At 46.0% G+C, this 19,901-nt stretch overlaps 1 protein-coding gene across 1 annotated transcript in view; it reads right to left on the minus strand.

The window, feature by feature from the left end:
- Positions 1 to 19,901, minus strand: part of LOC146063407 (uncharacterized) — an 81,737-nt gene that overhangs the window by 21,739 nt on the left and 40,097 nt on the right. The window contains exons 11-14 of the mRNA XM_083175742.1: positions 16,018 to 16,239; positions 9,588 to 9,787; positions 7,749 to 7,868; positions 1,757 to 1,900 (exon numbers count right to left, since the gene is read on the minus strand). Of these exons, the coding sequence (XP_083031868.1) occupies positions 1,757 to 1,900; positions 7,749 to 7,868; positions 9,588 to 9,787; positions 16,018 to 16,239 (686 nt within the window). The remainder of the gene's footprint in view (positions 1 to 1,756; positions 1,901 to 7,748; positions 7,869 to 9,587; positions 9,788 to 16,017; positions 16,240 to 19,901) is intronic.

Raw genomic sequence — 19,901 nt, forward strand, 5'->3', positions numbered from 1 at the left:
TTCATGCCTTTAAACACATCTGAATCCTTAAATACCCTTTCTCATATCGTTCTCGTCTGCCAACATAGGTGTCAATTAACATAGATCATGTAAATTGCTAACTTGCGGAATGTATAAATATTCCTTGCAGATGTTTGCTCTGAAACGTCTCCCGGCACACATCATATGCTACACAGTATAAAGGCTGGATCACAGCAGTAAATCTGGATAGAAGTGCGATGTGCTGGCAACAGTTTGAAGGTAATACCAGCTAAGGATACTATCAGAAACTAAATATAATGATGTATGAAGAGAATGAAAAGTATAGAAAACCGTTACTGTAACTAAGAGGTGACTAGGAATAATAACAGATGCCTTTAGTTTTGCAAAGCAGTGAAAATAATCAGAAGAATTCATTTGTGCCGCAAGATAGATGAAATGAGATAAACGGTGGGGACTGAGCACTATTGGGGAGCGCGGAACGCATTCTCCAATCTGTACAGAGATTTGGATCTTTGCACCAGCTGCATTCTGCACTTTGTAGTTACACTGTGATAGAGAAGCCTATGGCCAGTCTGTAAACACACAAATGGGTAATAAAGAAATTCCCAATATCTACTCATTGGGGGTGATTCATACCAGGGACCAGATGCACTAATCTTCAAAAGTGATCAAATAGAGAGTGATAAACAGCCAGCCAATCAGCTCCTACCTGTCATGTCACAGACTGTGTTTGAAAAATGTCAGGCAGGAGCTGATTGGCTGGCTGTTATTCACTCTATATTTTTTTTCACTTTTGAAGCTTAGTGCATCTGGCCCCAGTTCTGTCAGGTCCAAATTCACTACCACCGGTTGATTGTGGCGCATACACGCATGTGCAAACCTCTGGAGTGTACGCCTTAGGTGAGTTTCACACATGCCAGGGTGTTTGCTCAATGGTGGGCGGGCAGGGGGCAGACGCCGGGGGTGACCGCCCTGCGTTTTTTGCTAGGCATACCCCTGTGAACGCAGGCCTGTCTATGCCTGCTTGGGATTGGCGGCTGACATCACATGACATCAGTGCCCGCCCCCAATTCTGCCATCAAGTACGTATGGGCAGGTAAACACACCAAAGCCGATTTGCTCAGCTTTGCCGCGTTTACCTGCTCACTTGCAAACAGGTCTGAATCAGGCCTATTGTAGTCTGCCTGGAAAGCAGAGTAGGTGTCGCTGTGTAGACCACCTAGGCACAGTGATGTTAAAACAATGGGTCTATCCAATTAAATGTGAGTTTCCCCTCACACAGATTTGGGATGGAATTGGGCTGCGAGTTCAGGTGCTGTTGCTGGTGTTGAAAAATACCTCCCAACTCTGCGGTAGACGGAGGAGGGTCGGTGGCACGTGTGCCGAAGGGGCGCCGAAAATTCAGGTGTGTCCCCTATCTAAAGGGGGCGTGGCCTATACTCGCAACACTTTCGCGAGGCCAAGCCCCCTGTTTTCACCACTGTCGGGCATGAATAGACGCTGTGCGCATACGCACTCCCAACTACACCCTCCACGAGGTACACCGACGAACCGGGGCAGGCTGTGGGAACGTCCTAAATACCAGGACATTCCTGCAGGTAACCGGGACGGTTGGGAGGTTTGTTGAAATGCTGCCTTAACGGCACATTGCACCCTCTTAAATGGACTGACCCAATGAGTTTTGTAGTGCACACCAATGTGCATCCTATGTGAGGTTATACTTGCAAATATTTAAATGATTTTACAAGGAAATAATAAGTATTGAGTTACTTACAAATGGAGAACCTGTTGGGGAGTCATGTGGCAGATAGGAGGCTGTGCTGTAAGGTTGGTAAGTAACTTGCCGAGTTTTACAAACCCTCTAAGGAGCTGGGCATTTCGGGTACAGAGTAGATTCTCAGCATGAAGAAGACTTGGGCTAAAATAGACACAATATATGTTACTGTTATATTATGTTACACAGGATTGTATTCTGAGTTGATGCTAAAACAAGCTCTTTCAACCAGAATCCAGTAGCGCACGCGGGGGGGGGGGGGGGGGGGGTGGGGGGGGTGTCTGAGTACCCAAACCCCCCCAAGGAATTTAAGGTTCCTAGACTGAGAGCTGAGGGTCCCCTCTTTCCATGGGTAGAAGAATTTAAAAAATCGTCCCTTGGGAACCGGAGATATCTGACTTCAAAGCAGTGGTCCCCATCCAAGCCTGTTAATTGCTTTACTCAGTCAGATATTTCAGGTTCTGTCTGACTTAGAAAACTAGTACACTAGTAGCCTGTCTCTACTGTTCCCAGAACCGGAGATATCAGCCTTCCAGCAGCTGGTTACTGCTCCAGCTCCACACACCTGGTATGTAGTTTTATATACTGGCAGATTTCTCTGCCTCCTGAACTCTGATCCCCTAGTCCCCAATACCATTTGGTAGGTGGGATTCCAGCAACTGGAGATATCTGCAGTCAAGCAAGCTGTCCTCCCACCAGAAAATTATGAATAATAAGCCCACTCCACTATACACCCCTCCTCTGCATATTAAACATCCTCTACCACCCTGGAAGTTATGTATCAGGGCCATCTCCGTGCTTTGCTCCACCCCCCTGGAAACCCCCTTCTGAAAATCCTGCGTTTGCCCCTGAGAATCAATATATATATATATATATATATATATATATATATATATATATATGGGATGAAGGTGCGGCACTCACGGCAATTTTTATAGAAACACGAATAGACCAAGTTCTGATCAACGTTTCAAAATTTATTAATTTTTTCGTCAGGATAAATTAACAATACAAACACCAACCTTAAATAGGAGAGCATCCCACGTGCAGCTCAGGACGGAGTGGCTGGGACGCTTACCCGCCCCCGTCCAGGTAACGACTGACGTCATTGCGCAATGACCCGTCAGACGTCACAATCACCAAGGTAACACATAAACAAAGAAATAAAACAACAAATCATAGTAACGACATAGAAGCATCAGGTGTAACAAATAATAATTATTAATTAAACGCAAGCTGAGATAAGAAGATTAGGAAGCATAAAGCACTTATATGAACATCACTTGCGGAACACACCGAGAGGGAAATGTTCATTAAGCCCGCGTGGGGCTATGGTATCCAATTGATGGATCCACCACGTCTCCTTGCGGAGAAGAGCACGGGCACGATCACCACCCCGCTTGTCAGGCGGGATGCAATCAATGGCCCGGTACTTTAAACTGGAAAGGGGGTGTTTATGAAGGGCAAAGTGCCTCGCGACAGGTTGGTCGCTTTTACCAGTCTCAATGGCATTGCGTATAGAACAGCGGTGCATGGACATACGCTCCTTCATCTTCCTCTCAGTCTTGCCAACATAATATAAACTGCAAGGGCAGATAATCAAATAAACAATAAATGAGGAATTACAAGTAAAATGAAAACCAATGTTATAAACCTTACCAGAGTAAGGGTGGTTAAAAGTACTGCCCGTGACAAGGAACTGGCATGTAACACAAGTACAGCGAAAGTTTCCTACACGGGGTGTACCTAACCACATCCTATCAGGGACAACAGGTTGAAACTTAACATCAGTCTTGACTAACAATTGTTTAAGGCTTTGACCCTTGGTGAAGCAAGGCATTATGCGATGGTCACCAAAGGGTAGATTTTTGTCACTTTCTAACACAGGCCAATTGTTGCGAACCGTGGAGACAATAGTCCCAGAAGCAACATTATAGCGGGTCACCATAGGTATCACGTTCTGTAATTGTTCACGTGGGGCCTTTCTTTGAAATAAAGTGTCCCTATCTAGTGACAGTACTCTCCTTTTGCAAGCCACCAAATCGCAATATTTATAACCACGTAGGCATAATTTGGAAATAAATGCATCAATTTGTTGTTCACAGACTACAGGGTCACTGTTTATGCGCCGATATCTGAGCATCTGTGAATACGGTAGACTTTTAATAAGTTTAGGGGGATGGCAACTTTGGGCTTGTAAGATCGTGTTACGATCTGTCTTTTTTATGTATACACTAGTCACCAAACTACCATCACGTCGACAAATGTCGACATCCAAAAAATGTGCTGCAGATATGTTGATTTCAAATGTGAATTTGACAGGGGATTCAGTGGTATTATGAGACTCAAGGAGGGACCGAAGATCTAAGGGGTCACCACGCCATAAAATAAACAAGTCATCAATGAATCTTTTAAATAATAAACAATTAGCAGTAAATAAAGGTTTGGAGAAAAAGACATCACATTCAACTGAAAACATAAAAATGTTCGCATAAGAGGAGGCGACTGAAGAGCCCATTGAGCATCCCTGTAACTGTAAATAATATTGGTTATTATATAGAAAGAAGTTGTTGTGTAACAAAAAATCCATACAAGATACAATAAACTCAATTTTCACTGGAGGAAATTCACTTTCTGACTCCAGAAACTTTTTCAAAAGTGAATTTCCTCCAGTGAAAATTGAGTTTATTGTATCTTGTATGGATTTTTTGTTACACAACAACTTCTTTCTATATAATAACCAATATTATTTACAGTTACAGGGATGCTCAATGGGCTCTTCAGTCGCCCCCTCTTATGCGAACATTTTTATGTTTTCAGTTGAATGTGATGTCTTTTTCTCCAAACCTTTATTTACTGCTAATTGTTTATTATTTAAAAGATTCATTGATGACTTGTTTATTTTATGGCGTGGTGACCCCTTAGATCTTCGGTCCCTCCTTGAGTCTCATAATACCACTGAATCCCCTGTCAAATTCACATTTGAAATCAACATATCTGCAGCACATTTTTTGGATGTCGACATTTGTCGACGTGATGGTAGTTTGGTGACTAGTGTATACATAAAAAAGACAGATCGTAACACGATCTTACAAGCCCAAAGTTGCCATCCCCCTAAACTTATTAAAAGTCTACCGTATTCACAGATGCTCAGATATCGGCGCATAAACAGTGACCCTGTAGTCTGTGAACAACAAATTGATGCATTTATTTCCAAATTATGCCTACGTGGTTATAAATATTGCGATTTGGTGGCTTGCAAAAGGAGAGTACTGTCACTAGATAGGGACACTTTATTTCAAAGAAAGGCCCCACGTGAGCTGCACGTGGGATGCTCTCCTATTTAAGGTTGGTGTTTGTATTGTTAATTTATCCTGACGAAAAAATTAATAAATTTTGAAACGTTGATCAGAACTTGGTCTATTCGTGTTTCTATAAAAATTGCCGTGAGTGCCGCACCTTCATCCCCTACATTGCTACTTGGTGTGCTGGCACCGGCTCTGAGCCCTCATCGTTTGGAGTGCCGGACCCTTGTTGCATATATATATATATATATATATGGAAGAAGTCGTGGGCTAGGCACTCCAGGAGATAGGCAATAACTTGCGGCCGGTGCCTTCACAAAGTAGTCATAGGTAGTGGAAGGTGCGGCACTCAGTCGGCTTGTAATCCATACGAAATAAATACACAACTCACTGGTTGCTTATCAACGTTTCAAAAAAAATCTATATATATATATCTATATATCTATATCTATATATATATATCTCTTATATATTTAGCCAGATCTGTCACTCAAACCCACTGTATATAACGGTGGGCGGGGTTCCACAGGTGATTGACAGGGCCGGCCAGCATCATACACACATACATAGAACTGGGCAACGTTATACACAGCCCTAGGTTCTACACCAGCCTGATCCAGCAAGTCACCGCCCACCAACCAATATTTACACCCCCTCAGCGAGTACCACTCCCCATGTCCACGAAAACACCCTCACCCCCCCGCCCCATGGGTGCACAGCACGCCCCCAAACAAACCCCCTTCACAGTGCATCTTCACAGATTCATGCCACCAGACAGTACATGCCTCCCCCCACACTGCCCAGTATGTGCTGCATTTACTACTTTAGCAGCCTTAGGGCACCCAGCACCCCATACCACTACACCACCACCAACGCTGCTTCACACACACCTCTCCTACCTTACCGCACTCTCACCCCTGCTGCCGCTGACCACCACTGTACAGGACCCTAAGTACCAACCCACCACCCCATACCACTACACCACCAACGCCTCTCCCACCATGGGGTGGTGGGTGCCATAGTAGGTCTGCTAAAGTAGTAAGCACACCCAGGTTTCCATCTCAGGCCAGTACGTGCTGCATTTACTACTTTAGCAGCCTTAGGGCACCCAGCACCCCATACCACTACACCACCACCAACGCTGCTTCACACACACCTCTCCTACCTTACCGCACTCTCACCCCTGCTGCCGCTGACCACCACTGTACAGGACCCTAAGTACCAACCCACCACCCCATACCACTACACCACCAACGCCACTCCCACCATCGGGTGGTGGGTGCCATAGTAGGTCTGCTAAAGTAGTAAGCACACCCAGGTTTCCATCTCTGGCCAGTATGTGCTGCATTTACTACTTTAGCAGCCTTAGGGCACCCAGCACCCCATACCACTACACCACCACCAACGCTGCTTCACACACACTTCTCCTACCTTACCGCACTCTCACCCCTGCTGCCGCTGACCACCACTGTACAGGACCCTAAGTACCATCCCACCACCCCATACCACTACACCACCAATGCCTCTCCCACCCCATGGGGTGGTGGGTGCCATAGTAGGTCTGCTAAAGTAGTAAGCACACCCAGGTTTCCATCTCAGGCCAGTACGTGCTGCATTTACTACTTTAGCAGCCTTAGGGCACCCAGCACACCATACCACTACACCACCACCAACGCTGCTTCACACACACTTATCCTACCTTACCGCACTCTCACCCCTGCTGCCGCTGACCACCACTGTACAGGACCCTAAGTACCATCCCACCACCCCATACCACTACACCACCAACGCCTCTCCCACCACATGGGGTGGTGGGTGCCATAGTAGGTCTGCTAAAGTAGTAAGCACACCCAGGTTTCCATCTCAGGCCAGAACGTGCTGCATTTACTACTTTAGCAGCCTTAGGGCACCCCATACCACTACACCACCACTAACGCTGCTTCACACACACCTCTCCTTCCTTACCGCACTCTCACCCCTGCTGCCGCTGTCCACCACTGTACAGGATCCTAAGTACCATCACACCACCCCATACTACTACACCACCAACGCCATTCAAATACATATTTCCAACATCTACATTAGGTTAAATTTCTGAAAAATGTCTTCATAACACTATCACAGACTACAGCCCCTTGGCAATTATATGCACTTTCATTTAAAAACATTTATGCTCTCAAATGCACTTTAAGCACATTATTCAGCAAATTACACTATATAGCACACTCACATATATTTCTACTTCTAATGGGGCGAAGCCCCTCACGACGGTGTGAAGAGCGCCCGGAGGGCACGATGAATCACCTAGTATATATATATATATATATATATATATATATATACACACAAGGATAAAGAGTGCGATAGATAGTAACCACCACCTTCATGTGAAATTTTAACACAGTTGGGGTGAAATGTAATAGGATGAGAGATTCAGAAAGTGAGAGATTTGGTAAGAAATCTCCAGTTATTTTAAAGCGGCAATCATTTACACTGCAAAATCACACTGGTTTTACAGTTTATAATGGCAGCAGATGAGTGTTCTGTAACAGTGATTCCATAGTAAAAGTATTTATACAATGACAAATTGCATGAAAATGGCTGGTTCACCTAAATGTTGCACCAGCCCTTTGTCGACTCGATTTGCTCTGGATCAGTATTTCATATAAGTGTTATTCACAACAAACCTCTCTGGTGTAACAAGCTCAAGGAGCAGCTGTTCCAGGCCCTGCTGCAGATAAATGGTGGATTCCTGGATCCTGGCAGTGCTGCTGTCCTGCTCTAAGAGAGCTAAACCAAGGTAGCACCTAACCCAGGAAACAAAACCACAATTTAATGGTTATATATATACTGCATACACATACTGTACACCGTCTTTTCAGCTTTAACAAATCAATCTGTAAAACCTCTGTAACCCTAAATTTTAAATTTCGTATTTCCGTTTTCATACCACCTAACTTTAGAAGATCCGGATGAGGGACACTCCGCTTCAACATTTTGGGGGTGTGGCCTAGCAGAAAGGGGGCGTGGCCTATAACAGTGACCCTTCTGCGAGGCCACACCCCGTTTCACAGCAGTGGGAGCATGGCTAGCGGCTCTGGGAACTGCTGACCATGACCCCAGCCCCTCAGGCTGCAGGAATAGATACTGTGCGCATGTATACAGCATCTATTCACTAGTTACATCGTGGAACTCCCAACTGCCCCCCCTCCACCCCCCACCGCCACAGGACACTGTCAGCCCCGGGCGTGGTGCAGGAACGTCCCAGAAAACTGGATGGATATGCAATGTGTAGTGTAGAGATCCTGGTAAGGATATTGCAGATATATTCGCTATTATATGCTATCCTTCATATAGGGTACTACATACTATACACGCACGCCCACACATGGGTCCTAGTATGGCTTATCGCCCACAGTGTAACCTTCATAGTGCGCCCATCATGGCTGCCTCTCCTGCTATGCCCGTAGATGGGATGAAAAATGAATGGACCTGACAGTTTACATTGATACCCTTACTCCTAGGATGCCGCAATCACCCATTTTGGGTCATCTCTTCTAGGTGTGACCTATTCCACCCAGAGTGATTGTACCCAGGGCATAAGTCAGACCCATTATATGCGATGGTTTCCATGAGAACGCTGGGCATTCTCATGCTAATGAGACCGTGACACAGGGGCGGGGGCAGCTGACATCACCGGATGTTAGCTGCCCACCCATTTCCTCCCCAGCATACCAGTGGCGTAACTATTGTCCCGCAGCCCCCGCGGTGGCGGGGAGGCGCTAGGCAGGTGTGGGCGCCTGGGGGGTCTGCGGGACTGTAAATACCACCTGGTCCCGGCTCCCGACTCCTGCCCTCCCCCTCCTTACTCCATTGCCGCTGGCGCCGCTGCCTCTAACCCGACACGCAGATCTGTGTTGGGTGACGGGCGGTCCCCGGCTCCGGCTGCAGTGCTAATATAATAAGAGACACTCTGAAAATGGTTTCCCCCATAATGCTGTATGGGGGCAGCCATTTTCCGAGTGTCTGTTATTATATTAGCACTGCAGCCGGAGCCGGAGACCGCCCATCACCCGACACAGATCTGCGTGTCGGGTTAGAGGCAGAAGTGCCGGCGGCAATGGGGACGGGTAAGGAGGGGGTTAATATTTCGGGGGGGGGCGCCCGAAAATGTCCGGCGGGGGGGCGCAAAAAAAGTAGTTACGCCTCTGCAGCATAAGTAAGGTTGCTCAGAGCTGCCTTACATATGCGTGCACCTTCCATCAGTGACCATCAAAAGATGTGGGAGGTTCCCCCTACCCTGCAAATGGACGTTACTGTGTAACATCCATTCGCAAGCCCCTGCAAGCGAGTCGCCCTTGCGAATGGGTGGAGCCAACCATTTGCAAGGCGGGGTTCCCAGCCTTGCGAATCAACCAAAATAACCCCCTTAGTATATTTTGAGACAGATGTAAATGTGTACCATACAGGGTCAATAACTATTATACAATCATTTGACACAAAAGCAAAGATGTGAGTAGCGTCACCTGACGACGGCGGATGCTGGTCGCAGTGCCAATGATTTCTGTAAGAACACCAATGCTTCTTCATGCTGTTTCTGTAGCAACAAGTGCCTGCCCACATGCATATTGTACTGCCAGCTATCAGGGTCCAGAGAAAGCGCGTCCTTGTACTTCAGGAAAGCTTGTGCTAATAGTTTCTCCTCATCCAGTGAAAACCGCCCGGTCTATAATAAATATGAAAAATAAGGTCAATTGTTTTTTCCTTCAATCGCAGGTTCTCAAAGTCGGTCGTCAGGACCCCACACAGTGCATGTTTTCTCCTCACAGAATCAAGTGAAATAATTAGCTCCACCCGTGGATCTTTTAATATGTGTCAGTCAGTAATGAGTGCACCTGTTGGGTGACCTGGAAAATGCAAACTGTGTGGGGTCCCGAGGACCGAGTTTCAGAACCACTGCCTTTGATCATATACAATGCTATGCTTCCAGCTTCGTGGCAACAGTTTGCGGAAGGCCCTTTTCTATTCCAACATGACTGTGCCCCAGTGCTCAAAGCTAAAGATATGGGGGTCGGTCCTATCAATTGTGGAGCGTGCGAGGTGCTGTTGCCACGGCATCTAAATGCTGGCACCAGCACCCGATCTAGCACCTTTCGAATTCGCTGAAAATTCCCTATGGGGCAACTAGCACTTTTCTACAACTCTGCAGTCGGTGCTGTGATGATTCGTACCTGTACTGAATTTGTGTTTGCTGACCATCATGGCTATTAGTATCGACCCCATGATTTGAAGAGTTTGATGTGGAAGAACTTGGCTGACCTACACGGAGCTCCGACCTCCACCCCAACGAGCATCTTTGGGATGAACTGGAACAGAGATTGTGAGCCAGATCTTCTTGTCCAACATCAGTGCCTGACCTCAACAAATGCTCAAATTCCCACAGAATGTAAAATACCAGATACTCGATGAAGCATCATCATCATCAGTAGAAAAGTCTGTGACATTTTTAAACTGTACAGTATGCACCATAGGACCTTATTCTCTGCAACTTTTCTTCACTTCTGTATCCTGGCCATGGATGGAAGTCTAATGTGCCCTACATCCGCCAGAGCGGCGCTGTCATGACTACAAATGGAGTAACACCCACCCTATTCTAGGTGCAAGACATACCACTGAAAGAGGCTCCCCCTAAGAATCAAACAAATTATGAGGGTATTTTGGTTGCAAAGCTGCCGGGCTGTGCGCATTTCTGTAAATGTACATGTGCTGGGTGCGTGCGCCCACTGCGAATAGTGGGATCGCTGGATGTACGCATCCAGAACAGCTTGCGGGGGGGGGAATGCCCAAGCTGCGATATTTGCAGCTTACCGGGCAAACCAGAATCCCAAACTTCTGGCCACTCGGAGGCTGTTGCATTTAGTCCCTGTCCCCTCAACTGAATTGATAATCTATTTCAGATAATTTTTTCAACAATATTTGTATTATCGCTGTAGACTTAAGCTATTCAAAGAAATCAGATTATTTTGCCAGTTTAGTAGTTGTTTTGCTTTAAGTGATTCCATGAACATGTATGTAGATGACATAAGTAGAAGGGTAATTGGTACTTGTTTCCTAGCACGGCCACAAATCTTATGGATCGTGTACCTTTAGTTAAGGTACACGATCCATAAGATGGACCCGATTTCCTTTTAAATCAGGTCCATTTGGCCGGCTAGGATAAAATATCGGGGGCATCGCGTCGGTCGGGACCGTTAACAATGGTCCCGACGCGACCGACGCGATGCCCGCGATTTCCCCATAGGCTTCAATGTTAAAAAATATTTTAACATTGAAATCGTGTCGGGAAAGGTAAAATATCGGGGGCATCGCGTCGGTCGGGACCATTAACAATGGTAACGACGCGATGCCCCCTATTTTTCCATCGGGTTCAATGTTAAAATATTTTTTGACATTGAAATAGTGAAAAAATGTGAAAAATGTGAAATGGGCCAATATGACCCATTTCACATTATAGATGTCCCCGTCGTCACCCCACGATAGACGCCAACCCGAAGCGTGGCGAGCGCAGCGAGCCCGCGAGGGGCGGCGGTGCGCGTCCTCCGACCTTTTCATTCCCCTACTATCCACGTCGGCGTGGAGTTGAGAATAGAATAGTGTGGCGAGCGCAGCGAGCCACCGAGCCCGAAGCGTGGCGAGCGCAGCGAGCCCCGCGAGGGGACGCGGATACCTTCACAGTTATACGCGTCCCCTCGCGGGCTTCACAGGTGTCCGTGGCGAGGCGGACACCTGTGAAGTCCGCGAAGGGACGCGTTTACCTGTGAAGGTATCCGCGTCCCCTCGCAGGGCTCGCTGCGCTCGCCACGCTTCGGGCTCGGTGGCTCGCTGCGCTCGCCACACTATTCTATTCTCAACTCCACGCCGACGTGGATAGTAGGGGAATGAAAAGGTCGGAGGACGCGCACCGCCGCCCCTCGCGGGCTCGCTGCGCTCGCCACGCTTCGGGTTGGCGTCTATCGTGGGGTGCGGTGTACGCCGTTAAATTTGGGGGGGTTGGGAATATTTTTACATTGAATACAATGTAAAATCGGGTCCCAGGGACCCGATTTACATTTCATTAAAAAAAAAAATCGGGTCCAAAATCGGTCGGTCGCGACGATCGCATCGCATGCGACCAAATCGCATGCGATGCGATCGACCCGATTTTTCCGACACGACCACCCCGATGTAAATCGGTGTGGCCGTACTAGGAAACAAGTACCGGGTAATTTGTGGCGAATGCATATGTCACCCAATAGTAAATAATACATTATTGAATATCTTCACTTTTCAGCAATAGTAATGGAGTTGCACCAGGCAATTCCACAGCCGTAAGAGTAACAGCATTCATGACAAAGTATCTGGGGAAACATCAGCACAAAGTGGAAATGTAAAACACAATGATGGAAGGTTCTAAAGGAATCAATAGATTGCACATTTACCTGTCTCCAGAGTGGCTTTAGCTGCAGGAGGAAAGTGAGAACCCAGCACAAACCGGAGCCTCTACCATAGGCGTGCGCAGCACATTTTATTAGGGGGTGCACCATCAAAGGAGTGTGCATAGCTCCACCTATTGGGCGTGTCTAACACTGCCAATCAGGCGTGTCTTCCATCATCTATTGGCCCTCGCTACAATATAAAAAGTCTCAGCCGCACCATAATCTCCTGCCTATTTCAGTTGTAATCTTCTAATTGCTCTGTGTAACAGTACATGAAATACAGTCATAAACATATATTGATGACACAGGTATTTAGTAATATGACAATGGTCTAGTTCAATTAACAATGCAAACACGCATATAATTGATTGACGGGCGCTTCTTTAAATGGAATACAGTTTAAAAGCAATAGTCTTTGGTTAAGGGTATTGTTGGTATTGTTAGCAGCAGAGGTGTTCATAAGGGTGGGGCACAGCATTAGGGGGTGCCTGTGCACCCTTAACACTCAATGTGCGCACACCTATGGCCTCTACTATCTACTGCACAACTTCAGCTAATTAAAGAAAAGCAAACTCAACATAATGCAGCACACAGCCACTACTACGTATTAACCCCTGCCACGCCAGCAGCAGCTGACACCTATGGTCAGATACATTTTCATAGGTGCGTTGATTTCGCAAGAATATTGATTCCATTTCCTATTCTACCCAAATTTGATAGGGACAAATCAATTAGGATCAAGGGCAGCGAGCTGCTATTGCAATGGAGGAGAAATGGAACTTGTAACCATCACGGTCAAATCTCACCTCCCTATGGGGCTCCAAACAAAAATTCACAAGTTGGGCTGCAGGCATACAACCCAACATGACCCATTCCAGGAGGTACAGAATGCCCGCTACCTGGACTTCCCTCTTATACCCCTTTCCGACTGGTCACCCGAAAATTACCCAGAATTTTTGAGTGCCAGGTCATTTTGCCAGGTGAAGCTGGCCCCAATTCACACCAAAGCAAATTCCCAGGTTAAAGCTTTTCAACCCGGGAATTTGCTGAAAAAAACAGGTTTTTCTTTGGTGTGAAAGGGTCTTAAATCCCAGCACTCTGACCCTGCTCTTGACCAGGATCGGTGAGCCGGGATTTAAGACCCGTGTTGACCCTTTCACACCAAAGAAAAACCCAGGTTTTTCAGCAAATTCCCTGGTTGAAAAGCTTTAACCCGGGATTTTGCTACTGGTGTGAAAGGGATATTAATGTATGATTGTCCTCACCTATTTTGAACAGGTTGATTAATAAGGAAGGGGATTGAACACAGGTGATGGCAATCATGCCAAACATAATTAAGAGGGAAGTCCAGGAATAGATCATTCTGTCCCTACTGGAGAGGGTCATGTTGTGAGTTATGTGTAGGGTAAGTGTGGCAAATAGCCAGGCACGCCCAGTATCAGACTGGGGCATGAAGGACCCACCGGGAAATGCAGTGCTTGGGGCCTGTGCTCATCACAGAGGCATATATTTCCCAGATTAAGGGCGAGATTCTCTATCACAGAAATGCGGTAAAAACCCCGTTATTGGGGTTTTTACCGCATTTCTGTATTCTCTAACCCCCCTTCGCAGTGTCAGCGCTGCGGAGGGAATCGCCAGAAAAAGCTGGCGATTCCCCTGCAGAAGCCTATAGGCTTCTTACCGCAGCACTGTGTGAGGGATCCGTCCCAGCATGCCCCGCGGCCGGGGCGTCGGTCTGCGCATGCGCAGACGGACTCCCGGGTCATAGACCCGGAAGTCCAGCAACGGCGCCGCATCGCAAGGGAGAGCTCTTACCGCAAGAGCTGTCCCTTGCGTTAATGACCGCATATTTTAGAGAATATGCGGTCATTAGAAATGCGAATGCCGGCGATACTGGGCTGCGGATTTTAGAGAATCCCACCCTAATGCATTAATGATTTAGTGAGAAAACACTGAAAGATATGCACGACAATATCGGGCATATCATTCATGCAGGTTGTATAGTCAAGTGTGTCCCAAACTTAAGACTTTGCTGTGTTGGTTTAGCTCACTCAAATGAAGACCACAATCAACAATAATGCAAAATTATACCATGAGGTTCTGTTACAATTGGATTTTTTTAAGAAGCCAGGGCACTGTGTAGTTACAGCATAATATAAAAATAAGGAGTGCAGGGTGTAATGACGCCCAAGTTCAGGGTTCTTTTAAAGAGGCAATCCTTTCCAAAGCAAAACCATGCATTGTGAGCGATTGCCCCTTTTAAAAAATATCCAAGTTCTGCCGCCATCCCACACAGCCATTGAACTTGGGTGTCATTACACCCCACTCAGAGTTTTACCCAGGCAGCCATCTTGTGCACACTACAATGGTTATACTGCAAATACAAGATGCCCAAAGTGTCATCAGTTCTGTAGATTATTCATTCGGTATGCAGTCCTTAGGTTGACCACTATTGGTTGACAAGCAGAAGGTTAACACATGAAAAAGGTTGACATGCAATAGGTTGACACAAGCAAAAAAGTCGACATGGAAAAAGGTCGATATGCATATTTCATGATTTTATTTTAAAATAAATAAATTACCATCCCAGTGGGCATAGAGGGAGAATACAACAGTGTGCCAGGCGCAGCGCAGCAAGCCATGCGAGGGTATGCGGTACACTAATACGATGACATAGGCACCAAAAATACTTTTCCCATATCGACTCCATTGTCAACCTTTTCCCATATTGACCTTTTGACCACATTGACCCTTTTCATGTGTGTTGACCTTCTGCCTGCCGACCAATAGTAGTCAACCTAGACACTGTCCACCAAACGATCCACACCCATTCATTGAATACACAAAAGCACCAGGTCATCTTGGACACACTATATATAGATTAATGTGTAGAAATGCGATTACACTTTGGGGAGAAACATAGTAAGAAATACAAATCAATTTATGAGGAACAAGATACCAATAAAGGCCTCATTGAGCTCTGTGTGCATTGTGCCATCCTCCCACTCAGTGCCCCCTCTGCCCATGCTGAGAATCTGGGAGTCTGTGTTTGTAAGTATGAGTCATTGGGTCAAGCCATATTAGGTCGACATGCATTGTGTTGACCGCTGAAGGCTGACATGGCTTAGGTCGACAAGGTTGGGAGGTCGACACAAGCATTAAGTCCACAATGGGAAGGTCGATATGACATTTTCACTTTTTTTTGTCCCGAATGTCGACATTGACACCATCAATGTGTACCGCGTCCCATCACATGGCTCACTCAGCACATTATTTTATTCTCCCACCTCGCCGTAGTGGATGGTGAGGCATGAATTACAGTGTCTAGCATCCATGTTCCTTTTCCCTCCAGAGAGATTTTGAAAAGAAGAAATGATTTATAGGACAGCTAACAGAAATGACTGTGTCAGATGTATGCTTAAAATCTAACTTGCTTTTTAAAAAAAATCTTAAATGGGGATCGTTCATTGAATAATCTCACCTTGCCGGACTGCTGGGACTTCCAGGCATAGAGATTCTGGATGTAATCAGCCCTGCTTGATTGGCCCTGCTCTTTCAGCTGATGATATTCCAGGTCTAGAGCCTTCAATTGCTGCTCCAAACTCAGTCTTCCAGAGAATCCGTGTAGTTTACAGATTGCTTGTATCTCTTCATCTCTACCAGTAGCTTTGGCACTGCTATCATCTACGCCCTCATCTTCAGTCTGAAATGAACAAATCACAGTTGAATTGAAAGCTAAAACTGACAGCACGATATATAAAACCCTGCTGCAGTACCCAGCTCTGCTTGGGTGGAAATTGGTGATCACGGAAGTCAGGGGTAACTGTATGAAGCAGTGATCAGGGAGGAGAAGTGATAAAGTGCCTCAACACTTTATCACTTCTCCCTGATCACTGCTTCATACATCTACCCCAAAGTTACCTACAGTACAGAGTACACATGTTCCACTATGTTCTGATTGGTTAATATTGAGGTGCGTACAACTGTTGCCGCTGACTTGCCGAGAGTAAGTCGGCAGCAACTTATATTGTTTTGCAATTTCAAAAAGTAATGAGACATTGGTAGCATTCGTGGAAATGATTACCTGCTAAACACCCATACAACAACAAAGAGTAATATATGGCAAGCATAGGACAGTATCACAAACTAATATACAGTGGTTAACCCTTTGAGTGCCAGGAGAATTTCTCAAAATAGGTGTGAAAATTGCCAAGCAAACATTTGTATTCATCATAATGACCTGTAATGTTTACCGTATATAGGAAATATAATCTTTGTTTACACCACATATTTTATTTGAATTTTTATAACAAATGTGAGCTGGCATTTTAATGGATATTTTGCACATCTCTCACCGAGATGTTGGTACTCAAATGGTTAATGTGATGAGAAAATAACACCGCCACGGAAGACGTAAAGATCCTCTGTCCGATGAATCCCATGACATTTGCATTAATAGGGAGCTAAAGTACCCTTAAATGGGGGGGGGGGGTCACAAAAACACTAAAAGGTGCTCTCACTTTTTTTTGTCCTTTCAATAGCAAGCAGCAGTAAGTCACAATCATGCTGTCATATAGTGTTACCCCACACCAATATCACCCTACAAGTCAGGCACTGAGTTGTACCCTCATCTTGTCTATTCTCTGTACTGAAAAGTGGCAGCTGTAGTAGGGAGCCGGTGTGCAACCAATCACAGGACGGACACGTTGGACAACCTTCCGACAGCAGTAACACAATATGAATTCCAGGGTTAAATCTCTTCCACTGCTTTGCAAATAAACATTTGGATATGTTTTGATACCGGATACAAATTATGGACTCAAGAGAAACCAGATTTAACCTTGCGTCTGACCAGATCCTGTTATTTTATGTCGCTGCCATGTGGTTATAGCCCTGTGATTTAAGCTAGCGGTCCTTATCTCAATGGAGATCTGAGCAGTGTATCTGTTATTTTCAGAACGCTTTAATCAGAAGGTAGAGAATTGAATTCTCCAAGTATGGATTAGATTTTCTTGCGCACAGCAACAATTAACCATGTTTGATGTTGATCATCTGGATTACTTTTGTGCTTTTGTCTTTGAAATTGTTCATACAGTACTCTGGTTATAATATTTCATTTATGTAACAAGAGTAACAATTTCAATATGAAACGAAGGTCAGGGAAAGTGTCACTTTTTTATGTAGTCAAGGAAATGACCCCGACATGAAGGGAAAAACAAGCACGGTGACTGTAATGGTTTCTTGCGAGAGACACAACGCTCATAACCGAAGCAAATTACACCGTCACCTTTTCTGCTTTGTGTCTTAAAGCGTGGGTAATTATACAAGCGTTCTCAGCTTAATTGCTCTATACAAAGCCGTGAGGGACCTAAGGGAAAACTACTTTAATTCACATTACACCATTATATCCTTGTTTTATCTCAGAAAAGCATTTTCTCTAGCAAATTTGTCTGAATTAAGTTTTTCTTTCCACAAAATGATGTCAATGTACCAGTCTAGTACAAACAGATCTGATTTGGAATAGGAAGTAATGCAGGCTATATGTCAGCCGGGCAATTTCCTGATCGTGATTATAAATACGACAATTGGCAGACATTTTTAATCTGCAATTTATTGCCAATCCCCATCATGTCTTGGTCAGAATCAGTGAATTAAGGATTTCCAGCATGTTGGGTTTCTCGAAATCCCAAACCCAGGCATTGAGAGAGCAGGGAATGTCCAGATATGCTGCTATGGGCCCCTAACATTCATTTTGCGCAGTCACAGGCACTTCTGATCCACAAGTCAATCTGTAGAAGAATGGACATGAGGTTTTCATAATAGCCAATGAGATGCAGACTCTGGTGACAGTCCAGAAAGTAGGGATACGGTCAGAGGCGTAACTAATATTGTGGCGCCCCCCCGCCAAAAAATTACCTTACCCCTCCGCATGCCGCCGCCGCCGGCCCCGCATTCAGTCCGGCACTGCAGATAGCCTCCGGGCTCCGTCTCCTGCAGTAATGAAAAATGACACGACAAAATGGCTGCCCCCGTACAGCAGACAGTTTTTTTAGGGATGTTAGAGGAGGCGGCGGCCTCCTCTAGCATCCTTAAAAACTGTCTGCTATTAGGGGGCAGCCATTTTGTCGTGTCATTTTTCATTACTGCAGGAGACGGAGCCCGGAGGCTATCTGCGGTGCCGGACTGAATGCGGTGGCGGCGGCATGCGGGGGGGTCTAACCAGAGTGCCCGGGCACCGGGGGCGCCCCGCTGGCGCTTGCTCCCCCAAGCAGCCGCGGTGGCTGCCTTACGGTAGCTACGCCTCTGGATACGGTCATTGGGTCACCAGAAAGTTGTTAGACAATCATTTGGTCGACATGCATTTAGGTCATTATGTATCTAGGTAGACATGCAGGAAGGTCGACATGAGTCTAGGTCGATATGGGTTAGGTCGTCAGGGTCATTAGGTCGACAGGGTCATTAGGTCGACATGGGGTTTTTCACTGTTTGTTGAGCCGACATGTGCCAGCAGTTCATTTAGTCCTGTTAGAGATCCTCAAAACATCCGCTAAAAATGCCAGCGCCGCCCACAGCGACTGTACTTACAATACAAATACAGCCAAGCCAATTAATTGAAGTTTGGTTAACTAGAGCATCCCAAAAAAAAAACATTCACTGTGAGCGACGCTGCCATTTTTTTAGCAGATATTTTGAGGAACTCTCACGCCAATGTTGGCAATCAAAGGGTTAAAACAGCAATCATCTAAAAGGCAAAAGCAGCTCAGTGTTGCCTTTTAAATTATTGATGCTTTAAAAATTCACCACAATGCACCTGCAAGAGCCAGCATCGCACACGCCATTACATAAGCCCCATAGTCTGAGACTGGAAAGAGGGAGGCTGGAATTATTTACTGTGATCATGTGATAAGGCTGATCACAGTGTGGGCCTCTACAGCTGGGTACACACAATATAATAGGTTGTCTGATCTGCTGGGCACATCGTCTAATGTGTACCTGCTTTGTCTCCTCTGTCAGCCCTGTATACAGGGCAGATGGAAGACATCACTAGCGAGGACCATGCTGTGAAATGCAGCATGGCCGCCGCCAGTGCTCTGTCACTGCCGTGCCGGAATTAGCAAGTGTATAAGCACTTGCTGATGCGAGGTCTCTCAGATTTGCCTATACACAATCACATATACTTGCCTACCCACCCAGAATGGCCGGGAGGCTCCGGAAAATCGGGTCCCCCTCCCGCCCCCCTGGGAAGGTGGGCAAGTCTCCTACATGCTCCCCAAAGCCCGCGGACTCCCTGGAGCCACTGAAATAAATTCTGGGGTTTTCGAGTAGGGGAATTATGCAAACCGCATCATTTTGCGTCATTTTAGC

This window comes from Crinia signifera, chromosome 3, assembly GCF_055691185.1.
Source record: "Crinia signifera chromosome 3, ASM5569118v1, whole genome shotgun sequence".
NCBI classification, from domain to species: domain Eukaryota; kingdom Metazoa; phylum Chordata; class Amphibia; order Anura; family Myobatrachidae; genus Crinia; species Crinia signifera.